At 39.2% G+C, this 18266-nt stretch overlaps 1 protein-coding gene across 1 annotated transcript in view; it reads right to left on the bottom strand.

Moving 5' to 3' along the window:
• CDK5RAP2 (CDK5 regulatory subunit associated protein 2) overlaps positions 1-18266 on the bottom strand; it is a 255327-nt gene that overhangs the window by 146915 nt on the left and 90146 nt on the right. The window contains exon 13 of the mRNA XM_006865676.1: positions 5335-5508. Coding sequence (XP_006865738.1) covers positions 5335-5508 — 174 coding nt within the window. The remainder of the gene's footprint in view (positions 1-5334; positions 5509-18266) is intronic.

The raw sequence follows: 18266 nt of genomic DNA, 5'->3' as shown, positions 1-18266 counted from the left end.
AGAATTATAAAGACCATCAATGAAAAAATAGGGACAAATGTGAGGACTCTAATACAGGGTAGACACATACTACCAAACATTTTGAAAACTACACAAACAAAGTACACAAAATAGATGATTAGGACATACTAAAAATGAAAAACTTATGTGCATCATAAGACGTCACCATAAGAGTAAAAAGGGAGCCCACAGAATGGGAAAAAATCTTTTGCAATGACACATCAAACAAGGGACTCATTTCTAAAATATATAGGCAACTACAACACCTCTACAAAAAAAAGACAAATAACCCAATTTAAAAAATGGACACAGAACATGAACAGACACTTCACCAAGGAGAGCCGGGCAGCCAACAAACATATAAAGAAATGTTCACGATCACTAGCTATTAGAAAGATGCACATCAAACAACAATGAGATATCATCTCACACCAGTAATAACAGCAAAGATTAAAAAAGTTGTTGTTGTTGTTGTTGTTAAGTGCCGTTGAGTCGGTTACGACCCATAGCGACCCTGTACAGGGTTTCCGAGGCTGTAAATCTTTACGGGAGCAGAACGCCTCATCTTTCTCCCACGGAGCAGCTGGTAGTTTCGAACTGCTGGCCTTAAGGTTTGTAACCACTATGCTACCAGAGCTCCTTGATTAAAAAAGTAGAGGATAATAAATGCTGGAAAGGAAGCGAAGAGACTGGGACCCTCCTACATTGCTGGTGTGATTGCAAAATGATCCATTCTGGAAAACAATATGGCACTTCCTCAGAAGGTTGGAAATAGATATACCTTATGATCCAGCAATTCCTCTACTTGGTATTTATGACAAGAAATATGAGCCATAACACGAGTAGATATGCGTACACCAATGTTCATAGCAGCACTATTTACAACAGCAAAAAAAAAAAAAAAAAAAAAAGACAGCCTAAGTGCCCATGAATGGAAGCTGCAAGCCACCACATGGATGAACCTGAGAACATTATGCTGAGTGAAATTAGTCAGTCACTAAAGGAGAAATACTGCATAGGACCATCATTGTAAAAGTTTAAGACAGAGTACCCAACTAAAAGGGGAAAAAAAAAAAAAAAACTCTTTGCTGGTTACCGGGATGTATGGGGTGGAGTGATGGGAGGAAGGGGAAAGTGGACCACAGGGTAGGGAACAGACACAGGATAGTTAGAGTGCTGGGGAGGGGGGGGTGGCAAAACACTAGAAATGAGAGACGAATGGAAGAACAAAGGCGACAGGAGAACATTTAGGCAGGTCTGCATGGACTAAGCGGGACAACGGTAAATAATGATGTATGCACAACCTTAGAACAAGGCTCTGGGATACAGGAATTGGGGCATGGTTTGAATGGGTCAAAGAGGTGAAATAATGTTAAGATGCTTGGCTCTCTTTTGAATCCTGGTTTTCCTTGCCTACTATTGTAAAATAGACACTTGAGGGGGAGAGAAAGGAATAGCCAGAAACATCAACATAGAAAGCTTGTAAGTCCATCTTCAGCCTATAACTGATTGGAATACCTAAAATGGGGCTAGAACTTGCCCGTGAAGGAGGCTTCCTGTGGAGCCTTTGCATTGCGTAAGACCATAGGTGGAAGCCTGATCCTCATCCAGAACCTCGTGAGGTAGGGAATTTCCCCTGAAAGGACAAGCAGAACAGCCTAGAGTGACTATAAGAACAGAAGATACTTCTTGAAAGGAAGACCAGCAGGAAAATTAAAAAACAATAATAGCAGCCTGATTGACTATTACAAGAACAAGCAAGTCATTCCCCTGGGAGCCATCAAGGCAAGTGGTCAGGTCTCCTCAGGGCAAAACCCCTTCCAAGACTAACACTCAAGGGGAATACACAAGCAGGCATGTGGTGTTGCTGCTGAGCACCTTGGTCACCGATAAGGGGAAGTGGGGGGTGGGGGCGGAATCAATGAAATTGTGAGCTAAGTCCAACTACATTCAATAGACTCCTGTCAACCTGGGTTGAGACATGGTTGGCCAGCAGTATAGCGAAACCTAGGGACTCCTGGGCCCACGGACAGGGACATGGCCACAGAGGGCCAGAGCGGAGAGTGAAGTGTCCAGCTAATAGCAAGTGAGGGGAGATGCACAAGAACATCCATACTTGCAGACAGTACCCACTGACCTGGCTTCAATGGCTAGTTGATCAGAACTCGACTAGAGGAAGAAAGAAGAGGAAAAAAAGAGTAATCCACTACAATTTAATGAACTTGACCTATGCTTGTGGATGTAGTAGATCAATGGAGAGAATAAATCTTTACAGTGAGAATTATTACCACCCTCTCAGTATACAGGGTTGACAAGGATGGGCAACTTAAACATTGGCTACCCAAAATGGGGAGGCTACAAAGGCAAGAAGTGACTGGCTTAGAAGCTTTCAAGAAGGAGCCTGGTTCCAGAGGGTGCAGTGGAAGGTAGACTCTCCACTGAGTGGTTTCCAACCTGTCTGGATAGGGATGGTGAAGGAGATGGGGATAAGACTCTTGTGGTTCAACAGTGAATAATTGCTACAGGTCTGACTGTGAGTGTTGGAAATGTAAAGGTAGACATTTTGTAACGAAAGGAAGGGAGTGGTTGCTTTTGCAGTCCAGGAGTAGAGATCCCTGGGACCATCAAGGGAGAGGAGCGGAGTGCGGGACCCAGTCCAGAGACTCAGGGACACCAGAGATAGAGGCAGAGGATGACATGGAGAGATGGAGTGGCTGGGGTCTCTGGGCTCTGGAAGGGAGAGGGTCATTGTGTTGACAGCCAGGGGGCAGGCTTGCAGAGTGTACCCTCTGGTTGGTTGATAATGCATGCAGGGAATGATAATCATTGCAGCGAAGCAAAGTAGGATACGATGAATGTGGGGCTGGTGTTCGCCCATGTAGACTACCACATAATTCACAACAAAAAAAGCAAAAAACATAGCAAACAGAATCTACAGTATCTCAAAAAAATAACACATCATGACCAAGTGGGATTCATATCAGGTATGTAGGGATGGTTCAATAGTATAAAAACAATCAATGTAATCCACCACATAAATAAAACAAAGGAAAAAAATCAAAGTATCATATCAATTGATACAGAAAAGATATTTGAAAAAATTCAACACTCATTCCTGAGAAAAACACTGAACAAAATAGGAAAGAAGGGAAATTTGTCAACATAATTAAGGGCATAATATAAAACTAACAGCCAACATCACTCCCAATGGTGAGAACTGAAGTCATTCCCCTTGCAAACAGGAACCAGACAAAGATGCCCTTTGTCGTCACGCCTATTCAATATTGTGCTCCAAATCTTAGCCAGCACTCTAAGGCAAAGAAAAGGAAATTGAAGGCATCCAAATTGGCAAAGAAGTAAAACTCTATTTGCAGATGATGTGATCCTATACTTATAAAAGCTGCAAAGAAAATTATTAGAACTTATCGATGTATTTGGCAAAGTAATATTTTAACGACATGAAATGTATAATTTGTTGAATGTGGAACTGATAATCTGTTCTGTGACCCTTCACTCAATTCACAATAAAAAGTTTAAAAAAAGAAAAAGACCAGACTTACTGGACCAGTACAGACTAGAGGAACCCCCCAAATTATCTCTCCAAGATATCCTTTAAACTCTGAACTGAGGTCACCTTTCACCTAAATAACAGAATGGTTCATAAAATAAACAGTATCATCCATGAGTGCTGTGTTCCTTTAAAATAAGAAAAATACCTACATGATCCCAAATGGATAATATTTACCCTCAAGTAAAAATGAGAAGATTAAAGGGGAAGGGAAGCTAGATTATTGGGAATGGAACAACCAAGTAAAGAAAAATAAGAATGTTGATACAATGTAGAAAATGTAAACAATGTCACTGAACAACAGGAAGAGAAATTGTTAACTGAGAACCTAATGTGCTATGTAAACTTCCACCAAATACAGAATGTTTTTCAAAGGTACTCAGAAATTCTGCAAGCATAGAAAGGACCTGTTAATGGTGAGCCCCACTATAAGATGATCGATCAGCAAGGGACCTGCTAGTTGTGTTGGAGAATTCACAGCCACCAGCAGCTTTAAGTCTTCTTTTACAGAGGAATCTCACAGCTGGGTGTACATTTTCACTTTGTCCCCATGTTTTCATTAAAGCAAACCATTCCTGCTTTTGGTAGTACATTGTGGCACCCAGTCCAGAGTCTGATTTTAACTCTCCAGAGAGTAAATTCAAGAAAATTTTATCTTCTGCTGGTGTAGACAAGGGATTCAGAAATCTAGTCAAATCAGCTGTTTTCAAAGGTACCACATACCTCCAATTCCTGCTGAGTCTTTCTAGGGGTCTGTAGCATAAACCAGCTTGCTTCCTGTCTTTTCATAGGAAAGGCTTGTAGCAGAGTGGAAAAACACTGAATCCTACGCAGTTACTACTTGCCCAACCACTAAACCTGAATCCTATGCATTTACTACTTGCCCAACCATTTGTTATTGTTGTTGTTAAGTGCCATCGTGTCGGTTCCAACTCATAGCAAATCAGTGTAGGGTTTCCAGGGAGTAGCTGGTGAGCCTGAACAACCAACCAACCTTAAGGTTCAAACACACTTTGCAGTCTAGCGCATTAACCCACAGCGCCACACAAGGATTCTGCATAACCATTTAGCAAACTTTAAAATGTTATTGACAATTTGCACTTGCTGTTGTTCCCATCTCAATTTCCCTTGGTCTTTGTATGTGTGTGTCTTTTTATTCTATCACTGTCATTTTAATGAGATTTCAGAAGGAAACAGAGTTAAGCATCTCTAATCAATCCATCATGTTTATCTGTAAGTCTGAGTTGAATCACAAATATTCACTACATGATCAAACAAAAAGAAAAGTTACAGAAAAAAACACATGGAATAGCTAGTACTTGTAATAAAAGTACCTCCATGAAGCTGGCTGTGCACTACAGCAAAACAGACCCTGGATAAGTTCTTTTCCCTCACTGAGCTTCATTTTGCCAAACTGGAGTCCTGGAGTAGCATTGTGGTTTAATGTGCTGGACCACAAAGTCGGTTTGAACCGCAAGGTCAGTAGTTCAAGCTCACCAGAGGCTCCTAGGTAACCCTACACAGGATCGCCATGGGACAGAACTGACTCTACACCACTTAACAACAACAACCTTCCTAGTAGCTGAAGCCAAAATCATATAAAGGAAGCTTTAGAGTGTGCTGAGCACATAAGCAATGGAGATTATAATCATTATAACTTATTTTTATATAAATGTTCCCACAAAAGAGAATTTTTAAAAAAAAGGAACATGCTGCATCAAAAGAGGTAAATACAAAGATAAATAAATAAATAAAACTTAGGTTACCATAAGCAACAGGTCCTTTTGATTGAGACTTTCTGTGAGGCGTTCGATCTCTTGCTCTTGACTACTATGCGCTTTTAGATTACTTTCAGTCAAAAGACTCTTGTAACGATTCTCCACCACTTTCTCTCTTTCAATCATTTCGTCACGTAGTTTCTCAACCTGATTCCTAAGGTCCTACACCAAAAGAGAGGAAGAAAATGGAATTTACTTGACAAAAACAATCCCTCACCTGTTTGACATGCCAAATTACTGCTTTAAGAGAGCAAACGAAATGTGTTTTCTTCTCATTTAAAGTTTTATGAAAGTCAACTTTCAGAATTGTCTGAAATCGGACAAAAATCTTACACAGAGATAATTTATGGTATCATTATTTTTAATACCAAAAACAAGAAACTAGATATCCAACAATAGGGAAATAATTTCAGAGACAGTATAATATGGAAACAGCACAATTTTGAGTAAAAACACACTAGGATACCAAATTATATATGCAAAAAGATACTGATTGTTTTCTAAATGTTTACACAAAATAGTGTTATGACTACAAGAGATGTATCAAAAGAACAACAGAAATCTGCAATTGTGGGTGATTTTCAGTTGATTTTTACTTTTTTCTTTTTATGTATCCCCAAAATCTCTAAATAAGTCTGTATAACTTTATAACCAGAAAAAAATAATTGTCTTAACAACATTTACAAAGAATTTATCGCAACATGGAAAATACTCAGGCTATACAACATTAAGGAAAAATCAGAATACACACAGCATACAGTATGATTTTGACTACCTCCAAATACGTAGTATTCCTAACGCTGCAGCACTTTTTGTAACAGCAAAAGGCTGTAAACAATCCAAATGTCCGCCAAAAAAGGAATAAACTATGATATGGTCTCACCATGGAGGACTCTCTCTACTAACATACTGCCTACCCTAGAGTCATCTCTGAGGAAACCTATGGTGCAGTGCTTAAAGCATCTGACAAGTAACAAATAGGTCCTAAGTTCAAACCAACTAGTTGTTCTACAGTAAAAAGATGTGGCAGTCTGCTTCCATAAAGCTTTTCAACCTTGGAAACCTACAGGACATTTCTATTCTGTCCTTTCGGGTCGCTGTGAATCACAATTGACTCAAAGGCAGTGGGTTTGGTTTGCTTTTTGAAACTATCTCCAGATTATATTGTTAAATGAGAGGAGGGCAGAGGGAAGAAAAAGACCCAAGAGGAAAACGTACGTATAGTACTTGTAGTTGTTAAGCGCTGTCAAGTCAGTTCCAACTTATAGCGACCCTGTACCCAGTTTCCAAGGAGCAGGTGGTAAATTTGAACTGCCAACCTTGTGGTTCAAACCAAACTTATGGCTTGAACATATACAGTATGGTGTGCTGCCATTTATTTAACCATAAAATAATTAGATGGTTGCCTAGAACAGATAAAAAGGACAAAGAGAACTCATTTTACATTATTTACAGATGTGACCTTGTAACAAATCATTAGTCATTTTAAATGAAATTAAAAATCCCTTAAAACAGAAAGTAAAAGCAAATGAACAAATATGTCTAACTACGTACATCAAGTTCATTGGTTAACCAAAGAATTCTTTTAAGAACTTTAAAGCAGAGTAATAAGTACATTGTAATGGGGTCTTTTCCTAAAGACAAAAAGAACTACAAAAATTTTTTTCAGTAATCATTTTGTAAGTAATGATGCTGGTATTGTTATTTTAAAACTGTTGAATGCGTGTGCATGTGTATAGATTTATTACATAATTATGAAGGTCATTAAGAATCAAGATTTCTAACATTTTAAAAAATGTACAAAAGTTAACATTTATCATTCAAAATCTGAATTGGAAATGTCAATATGAACTTATATTTTCTGTTATTTCCTCCCTCCTTCCATTGAAAAGTCTAGAATTAGTGTTCCCTCTAGTGTCCAGACTATATGCTCTACATGTCAATTCGAACAAAAGCTACTGGCAACCCTTATAGCACTGGTTCTCAACATACAGCCCTTGGGAACAGCAGAACCAGCAAATTCTTGGGTCCCACCCAGACCTGAAATCAGAAGCTCTGGAAGTGGGGCCCGTCAACCTGTTTTAACAAACCCCTTACATAATTCATCAGAATTCATCACATTAAAGTTTGCCTTATAAAAAGGGTCGAATCCAGGCCTTTAGCAGGACTGTACATTAAGAGGGCCTAGAAATGTAATCCTATCAAAACAGAAAGCTCCCCAAAATCACAGGGGTCATTTTTAAGTCACTGAATAATCAACTTGAATATGCTTTTCCTCTGCCCAAAAGCAGAGCAATTAAAATATCAATAAGGATTTGTTGTTGTTATGTGCTGTGGAGTCAGTTCCAACCCTGTACAGCGTTTCCAAGGCTGTAAATCTTTACAGGAGCCAAAAGCCTCATCTTTTTCCCACGAACAGCTGGTAGTTTCGAACTGGTGACCTTGCGGCTCGCAGCCCGATTCGTAACCACTATGCTACCAGAACAACTAATTAAAAGACAACAATAATGTTATATGAATTCATAATATTTTTTTTAAAAGGTCACTGTAGTAAGCAGAATAATGTCCTCTAAAGATGTTCAAATGTAACACTGGTGGCACACTGGTTAGGTGCTAGACAACTGACTAAAAAGTTGGTATTTCAAACTCTCTCACCACTCAATAGAAGAAAGATGTGGCAGTCTGCTTCTGTAAAGGTTACAGCCTTGAAAACCCCATAGGGAAGCTCTACTTGGTCAGGAAAGACTCAACAGCAATGGGCTTATTAGCTATTATTGTTTAAAATGTCCATGTCTAATTCCCAAAAACTATGAATAGTTTGGAGTCCTGATGAAGCGCTGCAGGACTGCAACGTCAGATTGAGCCACAAGATTGGCTGTTCAAACCCACCAGCTGCTCCTCGAAAACCCTATACAGGGTCACTATGAGTCGGAACCGACTTGATGACACTTAACAACAACAACATGAGTAGTTTAAATTAAATAGGCTGCAGATGGAATTAAAATTGTAAATCAGCTGACCTTAACATAGGGAGATTTTCCTATATTATCCGGGTACGCCCAATGTATCGTAGAAGAAGGTAGAACATTTAGGCAGGTTTGCATGGGCTACTTGAGACAGGTAAACAGTGATGTATGTTCAACCTTGGAACAACAGGGCTCTGGAATACAGAGATTGAGGCATGTCTGAATGGGTAAAAGAGGGGAAATGTTAAGATGCTTGACTGTCTTATGAATCTTGGTTTCCCTTGCCTACTATTGTAAAATAGACACTTGAGGGGGAGATAAAGGAATAGCCAGAAACATCAACATAGAAAGCCTGTTAATAAGTCCATCTTCAGCTTATAACTGATTGGAATACCTAAAATGGGGCTAGAACTTGCCCAGTGAAAGCAGCTTCCTATGGAGCCTTTGCATTGCATAAGACCATAGGTGGAATCCTTATCCCTATCCAGAATCTTCTGAGGTGGGAAATTTCCACTTGAAAAGACAAGCAGACAAGCCTGGAGCAACAGAGGAAGACACTTGTTGAAAGAAAGACCAGCAGGAAAAATAAAAAACAACAACAGCAGTCCAAGTGAAAAGAACTAGCAAGTTGTTTTCTGGGAAGCCATCAGGGCAAGCAATCCCCCTTCCATGACTGAAACTCAAAGGGAACACACAAGCAGGCAAGTAATCTTGCTGGTAACCACGATGGCCTACCAATAAGGGGAAGTGGGGGAAAAAACAGCAATGAAGCTGTGATCTAAGTCCCATCATGTTCAATAGACTCCTGTCAACCTGAATTGAGATCTGGTTGGCCAGCAGTATAGCGAGACTTGGGGACTCCTGAGCCCAAGGACAGGGACATAGCCACAGAGGACTAGAGTGGGGAGTGATATGAAGTGAGGGGAGATGAACAAGAACACCCATACTTGCAGATAGTACCCATTTGACCTAGCTTCAATAGCTGGATGGTCAGAATTCAAATACAGGGAAAAAAGAGTAATCTGCTACAATCTGATGAACTTGACCTATACTTTTGGATGTTGTTGTTGTTGTTAAGTGCCGTCGAGTCGGTTCCGACCCATAGTGACCCTGTACAGGGTTTCCGAGGGTGTAAATCTTTACGAGAGTAGAAAGCCTGATCTTTCTCCCGCGGAGCAGCTGGTAGTTTCGAACCACTGTCCTTAAGGTTCGCAGCCCGATTTGTAACCACTACGCTACCAGAGCTACTTTTGGATGTAGTAGATTAAAAGAGGGAACAAATCTTTATAGCGAGGATCATTTCCACTCCCTCGGTACACAGGGTTGATAGGGACGGGCAACTCAGACATTGGCTACCCAAAATGGGAGGGCTACAAAGTCATGAAGTGACTGGCTTACAAGCTTTCAAGAGGGAGCCTAGTTTCAGAGGGTGCAGGGGAAGGTAGAATCTCCACTGAGTGGTTTCCAACTTGACTAGATAGGGCTGGTGAAAGGAGATGGGATAAAACTCTTGTGGTTCAATAGTGAATAATTGCTATCAGGTCTGACTGTGAATGTTGCAAATGTAAAGTTAGACATTTTGTAACAAAAGGAGGGGAGTGGTTGATCTTGCAGTCCAGGAGCGGAGAACCCTGGGACCAGCAAGGGAGAAGAGTGGAGTGTGGGACCCTGTCCAGAGAAGCGGTAATGCCAGAGATGGAGGCAGAGATGATGACCTGGAGAGATTGAGCAGCTGGGGACTCTGGACTCAAGGAGGGAGAGGGGCTGTGTGCTGGAGGCTGAGGGGCAGGACTGCTGGGTGTGCCCTTTGGTTGTTTGAATGGTTATATATTCTTGAGTGCTTTGGTGCACATAAAAAAAATGGGAATGGAAACAAATGCTGTTGAATGATGATGCATGGAGGCGACTGTAATCATTGCAATGAAACAAAATACAATAGGATGAACATAGAGCTGAGGTTCTCCCATGTAAACTATCACCCAATTCAAAATAAAATTAAAAAAACAAAAGCAGAAGGAGAAAGACTCGATCAGCGGTTGTTGGCTTTAAAAGTAGAAGGAATCATGACCCAAGGAGTGCAGACTCCCAGTAGAAACTAGAAAGAGCAAGGAAACAAATTCTTTCTTAGAGCCTCCAGAAAGAACCAAGCCTTGTGGGCCCCCAGTGAGATTCATTTTGGACTTCTGACCTCCAGAATTGTAAGATAATATACATGGGTTGTTTTAAACCACCAAGTTCATGATAATTGGTTACAGCAGCAGTAGAAAAGTGAGTACAGTTGCCTGTGGAGGATTTTGTTGTTAAATGCTTTTAAGTTGGTTCCAACTCAGAGCGACCCTATATAGGGTTTCTAAGGAGTGGCTGCTGAGTTTGAACCGCTGACCTTGCAGTTTAAACCAACCTTGCAGTCCAGTGCTTAGCTTACAGTGCCATATCAGGACTCCAGGGGAAACTTATTACATGGAAACTCTAGAAGACAAGTGACCCAATTTAGTCAACAAATAAATTACAAGCAAAGAGAAAGGGAAAGGAACTTTGGATTAAACAATTCTTAAGAAAGTTGGAGAAAACGAGAATGAATTATGCATATCAGAATGAATTCATAACTTTTACACACACATACACACAAGTGGATGTAGGAATACTACAGATGTGGATACATGTGTGTTAGTGTCTTGTTGTTGTTGTTCAGTGCCATCAGTCAGTCCCGACTCATAGCCACCCTATGTAGCGTTTCCTAGAAGCGGCTTAAACAGCTGACCTTGCTGCAGTTCAAATTGATCCTGCAGTCCAACGCATTAACCCACAGCAGCACAGTACATAGCTTTCCTAGCTCTGTCCACTGAGAAGGCCTAGAAGCAGTGATATCCCAATAGTAATGTGCACACAATTCATTCAGATCTTAGTTTCTAATGAACATTCCTAGTGATCAGTACTGGACCATGAACCACAAGGCCAGCAGTTCAAAGCTACCAGCCATGCCTTGGAAACCCTATAAAGAGTCCCTATGAGTCAGAACCAACTCAAGGGCACTTAACATCAACAAAGAAAAGCAATCAGGGCAATGGTTGACTCCAGACTTGGAGCAGGGAAACGCAAGATAAGCTCAGGCCATCTTGTGATCCTATAAAGCAAAGTAGTACTAAAAATTATGAGGACATCTTGAAAGGACACAAAATCAATTTGAAGGAGGTCCCAATGGCTAAATCTGGAACAATCTGAGCAGTACAGCAAATGATAGTAATGACCTATAGAATAAACTATTCACAAATGCATACTGATATAAACAAACAAATAAATAAATGCAGGAAAAAGGACAGTGCTTCCTATAGTAGAATTCTAATATGTGTGGAAGAAATTATTGAGATAGAAAATTACCATCAGGCAAACATCACATTAACTGTTATAAGTATGAATTATCACTGGATGCTAAAACTCTGGAAACAGGATATCTACCATCATCTCAAAGTACTTTCCCACAGAAGACTTGCTAGTTACAAAAGAAAGACGGTAACTTTTGTAGTGGAGAGTTCAGTAGGCACTTCCTTAACCAAGTGGCCAACATTAACATCACAGGTAATAATACATATTAACATCACGTGCCTCCAAATCTGATGCACTTTCTGTGCTATATATGTAACAAAAATGTATATCCTCAATGTAATCATGAGAGGAATGTCAGACAAACTAAAACCAAGGGACATTTCACAAAATAACTGACCAGAATTCTTCCTAAAGAGTCCAGGTCATGAAAGAGTGAGCAAACAACTGCTCCAAAGTAGATAAGACTAAGGAGACATGACAATTAACTCTGAGGTGGATTCTGAATTGGATCCTGAACCAGAAAAGGACATTAATACTGAAATAATGGTAAAACTATATGTCTGAGATCTGTTTAAAATAATTCACTGTGAAATGGAGAACGTCAGGTAGATGAAACAAGGCTGGCAGAAGCTGAGTGACAAGTACATAGGGGTTCAATGAATTTTATTTTTCCTTTTGGGAATATTTGTAAATTTCTATAATAAGTAGATATTTTAAAGGATACTGATAAACAACCAGGAAGAAACACATTATTATGGAAATCTTGTTTTAATGATTTTTTTTCTCTATTTTAAAATTATTTCATACCGCATATACGCTAAACTCAAATAAAAAGAAAAAAACTTCAAAAGTCAAATGTTAATTTTTTTCTTGGGCAAACAGACAATGAAATTGCCTTAAACCTTTAATCCAAAACAACTGGACCAAGAAACTATCATGAATTGTAAATGTCAGTAAAAAGAAAATCAATTCTAAAGGGGAAAAGAAGAATTTTTTTATTATACAAATAATACATGGGAAACTTTAACAGAATTCTAAAATTAAAGAATAAAAATATTCTCCTACAATACAGTCATGCCAACAAATTAAACCATTTTCAATTTGAAGATGTTCATTTCAGTCCTCGTCCATCTGCAGCCATAATTGTTATACAACTTTAACTGTGGCTTGGCCTTCTTCCCACTGAATTTCACTTCTTTCATTATACTATAGCCGAACATTTAAATAATGATGACAGAAAAAGAACAATTACAAAATAAAAATAAGTGCTAAGGAATATAAAGTTAAAAAAAAAAACAGTCATTATAAACAGAAAGTACAGAGATCAGAAAGTACAGCTGCTCCAACAGATATTCCTACTTGGTTATACTAATCTTCTCAGCACAAAGACAGAGTCTCTTGGAAGCACTTAGTGAAATGTACCACACAGTCTTCAAATTTATCTGTTTTAATAAGTATATCATAATTCACTTAACCCACTTCTCCATTCATTTGTTCTTACAGATAACACAGCAAAGAACAGCTCTGTGCATAAAACTTTTAAGTTCTCGTCTGTCTAACTTTTCTAACTTTTCATTTCTTTCCTTGGGCTAAATAAGAGTGACATTACTAAGTTAAATGATACACAGTTTGTTCGTTTTTTTAAGGATTCAGTCTACAGACATACACACTCTCTTCCAAGAGTGTGTCAATTTAAAATACTACCACCAAAGCATACATTTTGTTTCAGCACATTCTCATCAGCATTGGTATTTTCTTAAATGTTTGCTACTTTAATTGGTAATAAAATGGTTCATCACAAGTGTTTGAATTTGCATTTCTATAATTGCCAACCATGTTTGACTACTGTTTGGATTTTCCCTTGTGTAAACTGTCTTTGTTGGCCATAAAAGAAAATATTTTCAAGGACAGTTCTAATGAAAAGAATCATTACACACTGTACACAAACATACACAGATATACACATATAAACTAATTTCCTCCCTTCATCAGAAAAACCACCAGGGCGAAGTCTATCAATGTCACCAATGTTATTTAGGAAGAAGGATACTATGAGGAGTCACTTTTCAAAGGTACTTCATTATTTTCATGTCTTCCTGGCAGTCTTTTGCTGAATGAGTACATATACCTCTGCCAGAAGTGACGACGGCTGAGGAGTGGGATAAAGTAAAGAGAACTTAGGAGGTCCCAGATCTGGGCTCTATTGATAAGGAAGGTCTCTGTGTGTCAGTGCCAACCAACTACTGTTCCAGGCACCTTGCTAGGAACTTTGTATTAACCCATTGGGTTGTCATGACCTAAGAAAGCTGACAAAGCCTGTATCACTTGGATCCCTGCTACCTGGCTGAGTTCTCTTCTTCTCACTTCTGCTCTGGCAATCCTGGAATCTTTGCTGTTGCTCTTACATACAATGCATATTCTGGCTCAAGCCCTTATTGTTTGCTGCTCTCTAGGCCTGGACAGTTCTGACTCCCCCAATACAACCTCACTCTCCATACACCTTGTATTATTTTTCCACGTGCTGTTTTTTCAGTATCCTACTCATAGCAATCCTATGCACAACAGAGCAAAATATAGCATGGTCTTACACTGTTCCCACAATTGTTATATTTGAGTTTAATGATGCTGCTGCCACTTTGTCAATTCATCTTCTTGAGGGTCTTCCTCTTTTTGCTGATCCTCAACTTTACGAAACAGGATGTCCTTCTCCAGGGACTGGTCCCTCCTAATAACATGTTCAAAGTATGAGAGAGGAAGTCTCACTATCCTGGCTTCTAAAGAGTGTTCTGGCTGTCTTCTTACAACAGAGATTTGCTATTTTGGCAGTCCGCGGTACTTTCAACATTCTTCTCCAACACCAAAATTCAAATACATGGATTCTTCTCCAATTTTCCTTATTCATTGTCCAACTTTCACATGCATATGAGGTGGTTGAAAATGATATGATTTGCATCAGGAGCATCTTAGTGCTAAACCTAACTTATTTTAGATTTTAAAGAAGTCTTTTACAGCAGATTTGCCTGACGCAATATGTCTTTTGATTTCTTGACTACTGCTTCCAAAAGTGTTGATTGTGAAACCAAGCAAAATAAAATATTTGACTTAAGTCTTTTCTCCATTTACCATGTTATTTTTACTGGTCAAGTTGTGAGGATTTCTGCTTTCTTTACACTGAGGTACAATCCATATTGAAGGCTGTAATCTTTTATCTTCATCAGTATTTCAAGCCTCTTTGATTCCAGCAAGCAAGGTTATGTCATCAGCATATCACCAGTTGCTAATGAGTTTTCCTCCAATTCTGTTGCCAAATTCTTCTTCATATAATCCAGCTTTTCAAATAATTTACTCAGCATGTAAGCTGAATAAGTATAGTGAAAGGACACAATCCTGGCGCACATCTTTACTGATTTTAACCCATTGTTTCTCCTTGTTCTGTTTGAACGACTGCCTCTTGGTCTATGTACAGGTTCCTCATGAGCATAATTAAATGTTCTGGAATATCCACTCTTCATAGTGTGACCCATAGTTTGCTATGATCCACAAAATAGAATGCCTTTGTATAGTCTATAAAGCACAAGTAAACATCTTTCTGGGATCCTCTGCTTTCAGCCAAGATCCATCTGACATCAGAATCCCTGGTTCTATATCCTCTCCTGAATCCAGCTTGAATTTCTGGCAGCTCCCTGTCATTCTACTGCTGCAACCATTTTTTTTAAATTATCTTCAGAAAAATTTTACTTGCATGTGATATTAATGATATTATTTGATTATGTCTGTATTTCATTGGATCACTCCTCTGGAATGGGCACAATATGGATTTCTTCCAAACAGCTGGCCAAGTAGTTGTCTTTCAAATGCGTTGACATAGAGAATGAGCATCTCTAGTGTCGCATCGGTTTGTTGAAAATTCTCAATTTGTATTCTGTCAATTTCTGGAGTCTTGTTCTTCGCCAATGTCTTCAGCGCAGCTTGAACTTCTTCCTTCAGTACCATCGGTTCTTGATCATATGCTATTTCTTGAAATGTCTGCACATTGATCAATTCTTTTTGGTACAGTGACTCTGTGTATTCCTTCCATCTTCTTCTGATGCTTTCTACATCATTCAATGGACTCCTGGTTTGGCGCTGTGGGTTAATGTGCCAGACTGCAAAGTCGTTTGAATCACAAGGTCAGCAGTTCAAGCTCACCGTCACTCCTTGGAAACCCTATACAGGGTCTCTATGGGTCAGAACTGTCCCGACAGCACTTAACAACAACATCATTATTCAATATTTTGTCCATTTGTTGCTGTTGTTAGGTTCTGTCAAGTCGATTCCGACTCATAACGACTTTATGCACAATAGAACAAAACACTGCCCAATCCTGAGCCATTCTCACAATCATTGTTAGACTTAAATCATTGCTGCAGCAGTTGTGCCCATCTACCTCATTGGGTGTCCTTCCCTTTTTCGCTGACCCTCCACTCTACCAAGCATGATGTCTTTCTTCAGGGACCGGGTCACTCCTGATATGTCCTAAGTGTGAAAGACAAAGTCTGGCCATCTTGGCTTCTAAGGAGCATGCTGGCTGTACTTCTCCCAACATAGATGTGTTTGTTCTTCTAGCAGTCCACAGCACTTTTAATATTCTTCCCCCAGAGCATATCTCAAATGCATCAATTCTTCTAATTCAACTTCCATGGGCATATGAAGCTTTGGACAATACCTTAGTTTGGGTCTGGTGTACCTCAGTCCTCAAATTGACAACTTTGCTTTTGAACACTTTAAAGAGGTCCACTGCTGTTGTTGTTGTTGCTGTTGTTAAGTGCCGTAGAGTCAGCTCCCACTCATAGTGACCCTGTATCAAGTTTCTGAGGAACAGCTGGTGAGTTTGAACCACCAATCATACAACCCCTCAATATTGCAACTCTTGGCTTGAAATTTTTCTTCAGATCTTTCAGCTTGAGAAAGGCTGTGTGTAATTCTCCCCTTTTGGTTTTCTAACTCCAAGTCTTTGCACATTTCATTTTAATATTTGACTTTGTCTTCTCAAGCTCCCTTTGAAATTTTCTGTTCAGCTCTTTTACTTCTTCATTTTTTCCAGCTACTACAAGTTCAAGAGCAAGTTTCAGTCTCTTCTGAAATCCATTTGGTCTTTTCTTTCTTTCTTGTCTTTTCAATGACCTTTTGCTTTCTTTTTGTATGATGCACTTGATTTCATCCCACAGTTCTTCTGGTTTTCTATCATTAGTGTCTAATACATCCTATCTGTTCTTGAAATGGTCTCTAAATTCAAGTGGGATATGTACAAGTTCATATGTTGGCTCTCCTGGGCTTTCTTTAATTTTCTTCAGCTTCCGCCTGACCTTGCACATGAGCAATTGATTGTCTGTTCCAGTCAGCACCTGGCCTTGCTTTGGCTAATGATGCTGAACTTTTTTCATTGTGTCTTCCCACAGATGTATTCAATTTGATTGCTGTATATTCCATCTGGTGAGATCCACAACTCCTATGTTGTTGAAAAAAGGTATTTCTATCATTAAAGCCATATTTTCCAAATACAAATCCTTCCTCTCTGTTTCCAACTTTCACATTCTAATCATCTGTAATTATCAATGCATTTTGGTTGCTGCACGTTTGATCAATTTCAGACTGAAGAAGCTGATAGAATTCTTCAATTTCACCATCTCTGGCTTTAGTGGTTGGTTCATAAATTTGAATCATACTGGTATTAACTGGCCTTCCTCATAGGTATACGGATATTTTCCTATCACAGAACCCACTTTACTTCAAGATATATCTTGCAATACTCTTTTTGACGATGAATGTGACACCATCCTCTTCAATTTGTCATCCCTGGCAAAGTAAACCATAAGACTGTCCAATTCAAAATGGCCAATACCTATTCATATCAGTTCACTAATGCCTAGGATATCTTTATGCATTCCATTTCATTTCTTACACCTTCCAATTTTCCTAGATTCACACTTTGTACATTCAAATTCTGATAATTAATGGATGCTTATAGCTGTTTCTCACTTAGATTTGTACCACATCAGCAAATGAAGGTCCTGAAAGCTTTGTTCCATTCAGGTCACTAAGGTCAACTCTCCTTTGAGGCAGCAGTTGTTCCTCAGTCATTTTTTCAGTGCCTTCCAACCAGAGGGGATCATCTTCCAGCACTATTATCAGATAGTACACCACTGTGATTCATAAGGTTTTCCACGGTTAATCATTCAGAAGTGATCCACTTCTCCTTCTTCTTAGTCTGTCTTGTGTGGAAGCTCCTTTGAAACCTGTGCATCATGGGTGACCCTATTGGTATTTAAAATACTAGTGGCATAACTTCAGCATCACAGCAACACACAAGCCACCACAGTATGGCAAATTGACAGACAAGTGGAGGTGAGCCTTCTAATACAGTATATAATTTATCAGTTGTCGTCGTCATTGTTGTTTTTCTTTATTCTTCCCCCACCAGTAGAAAGCTTCATCAGTGTAGGAATTTTTGTCTATGTTTATTTCTGCATCTCCAGCACCCAAAATGATTCATGGCACATAGAAGGCACTTGTGGCAGATTAAAGACAGTGATAAATTCTTTTCTATTTCTCCCATTAAAAAGGAGACTCTGTATCCCCTCTTCTTTAATC

Source organism: Chrysochloris asiatica, unplaced genomic scaffold, assembly GCF_000296735.1.
Source record: "Chrysochloris asiatica unplaced genomic scaffold, ChrAsi1.0 scaffold00081, whole genome shotgun sequence".
Classification (NCBI taxonomy): Eukaryota; Metazoa; Chordata; class Mammalia; order Afrosoricida; family Chrysochloridae; genus Chrysochloris; species Chrysochloris asiatica.
The sequence above is the reverse complement of the archived record's forward strand: the minus strand, read 5'-3'. Positions and strand labels throughout refer to the sequence as shown.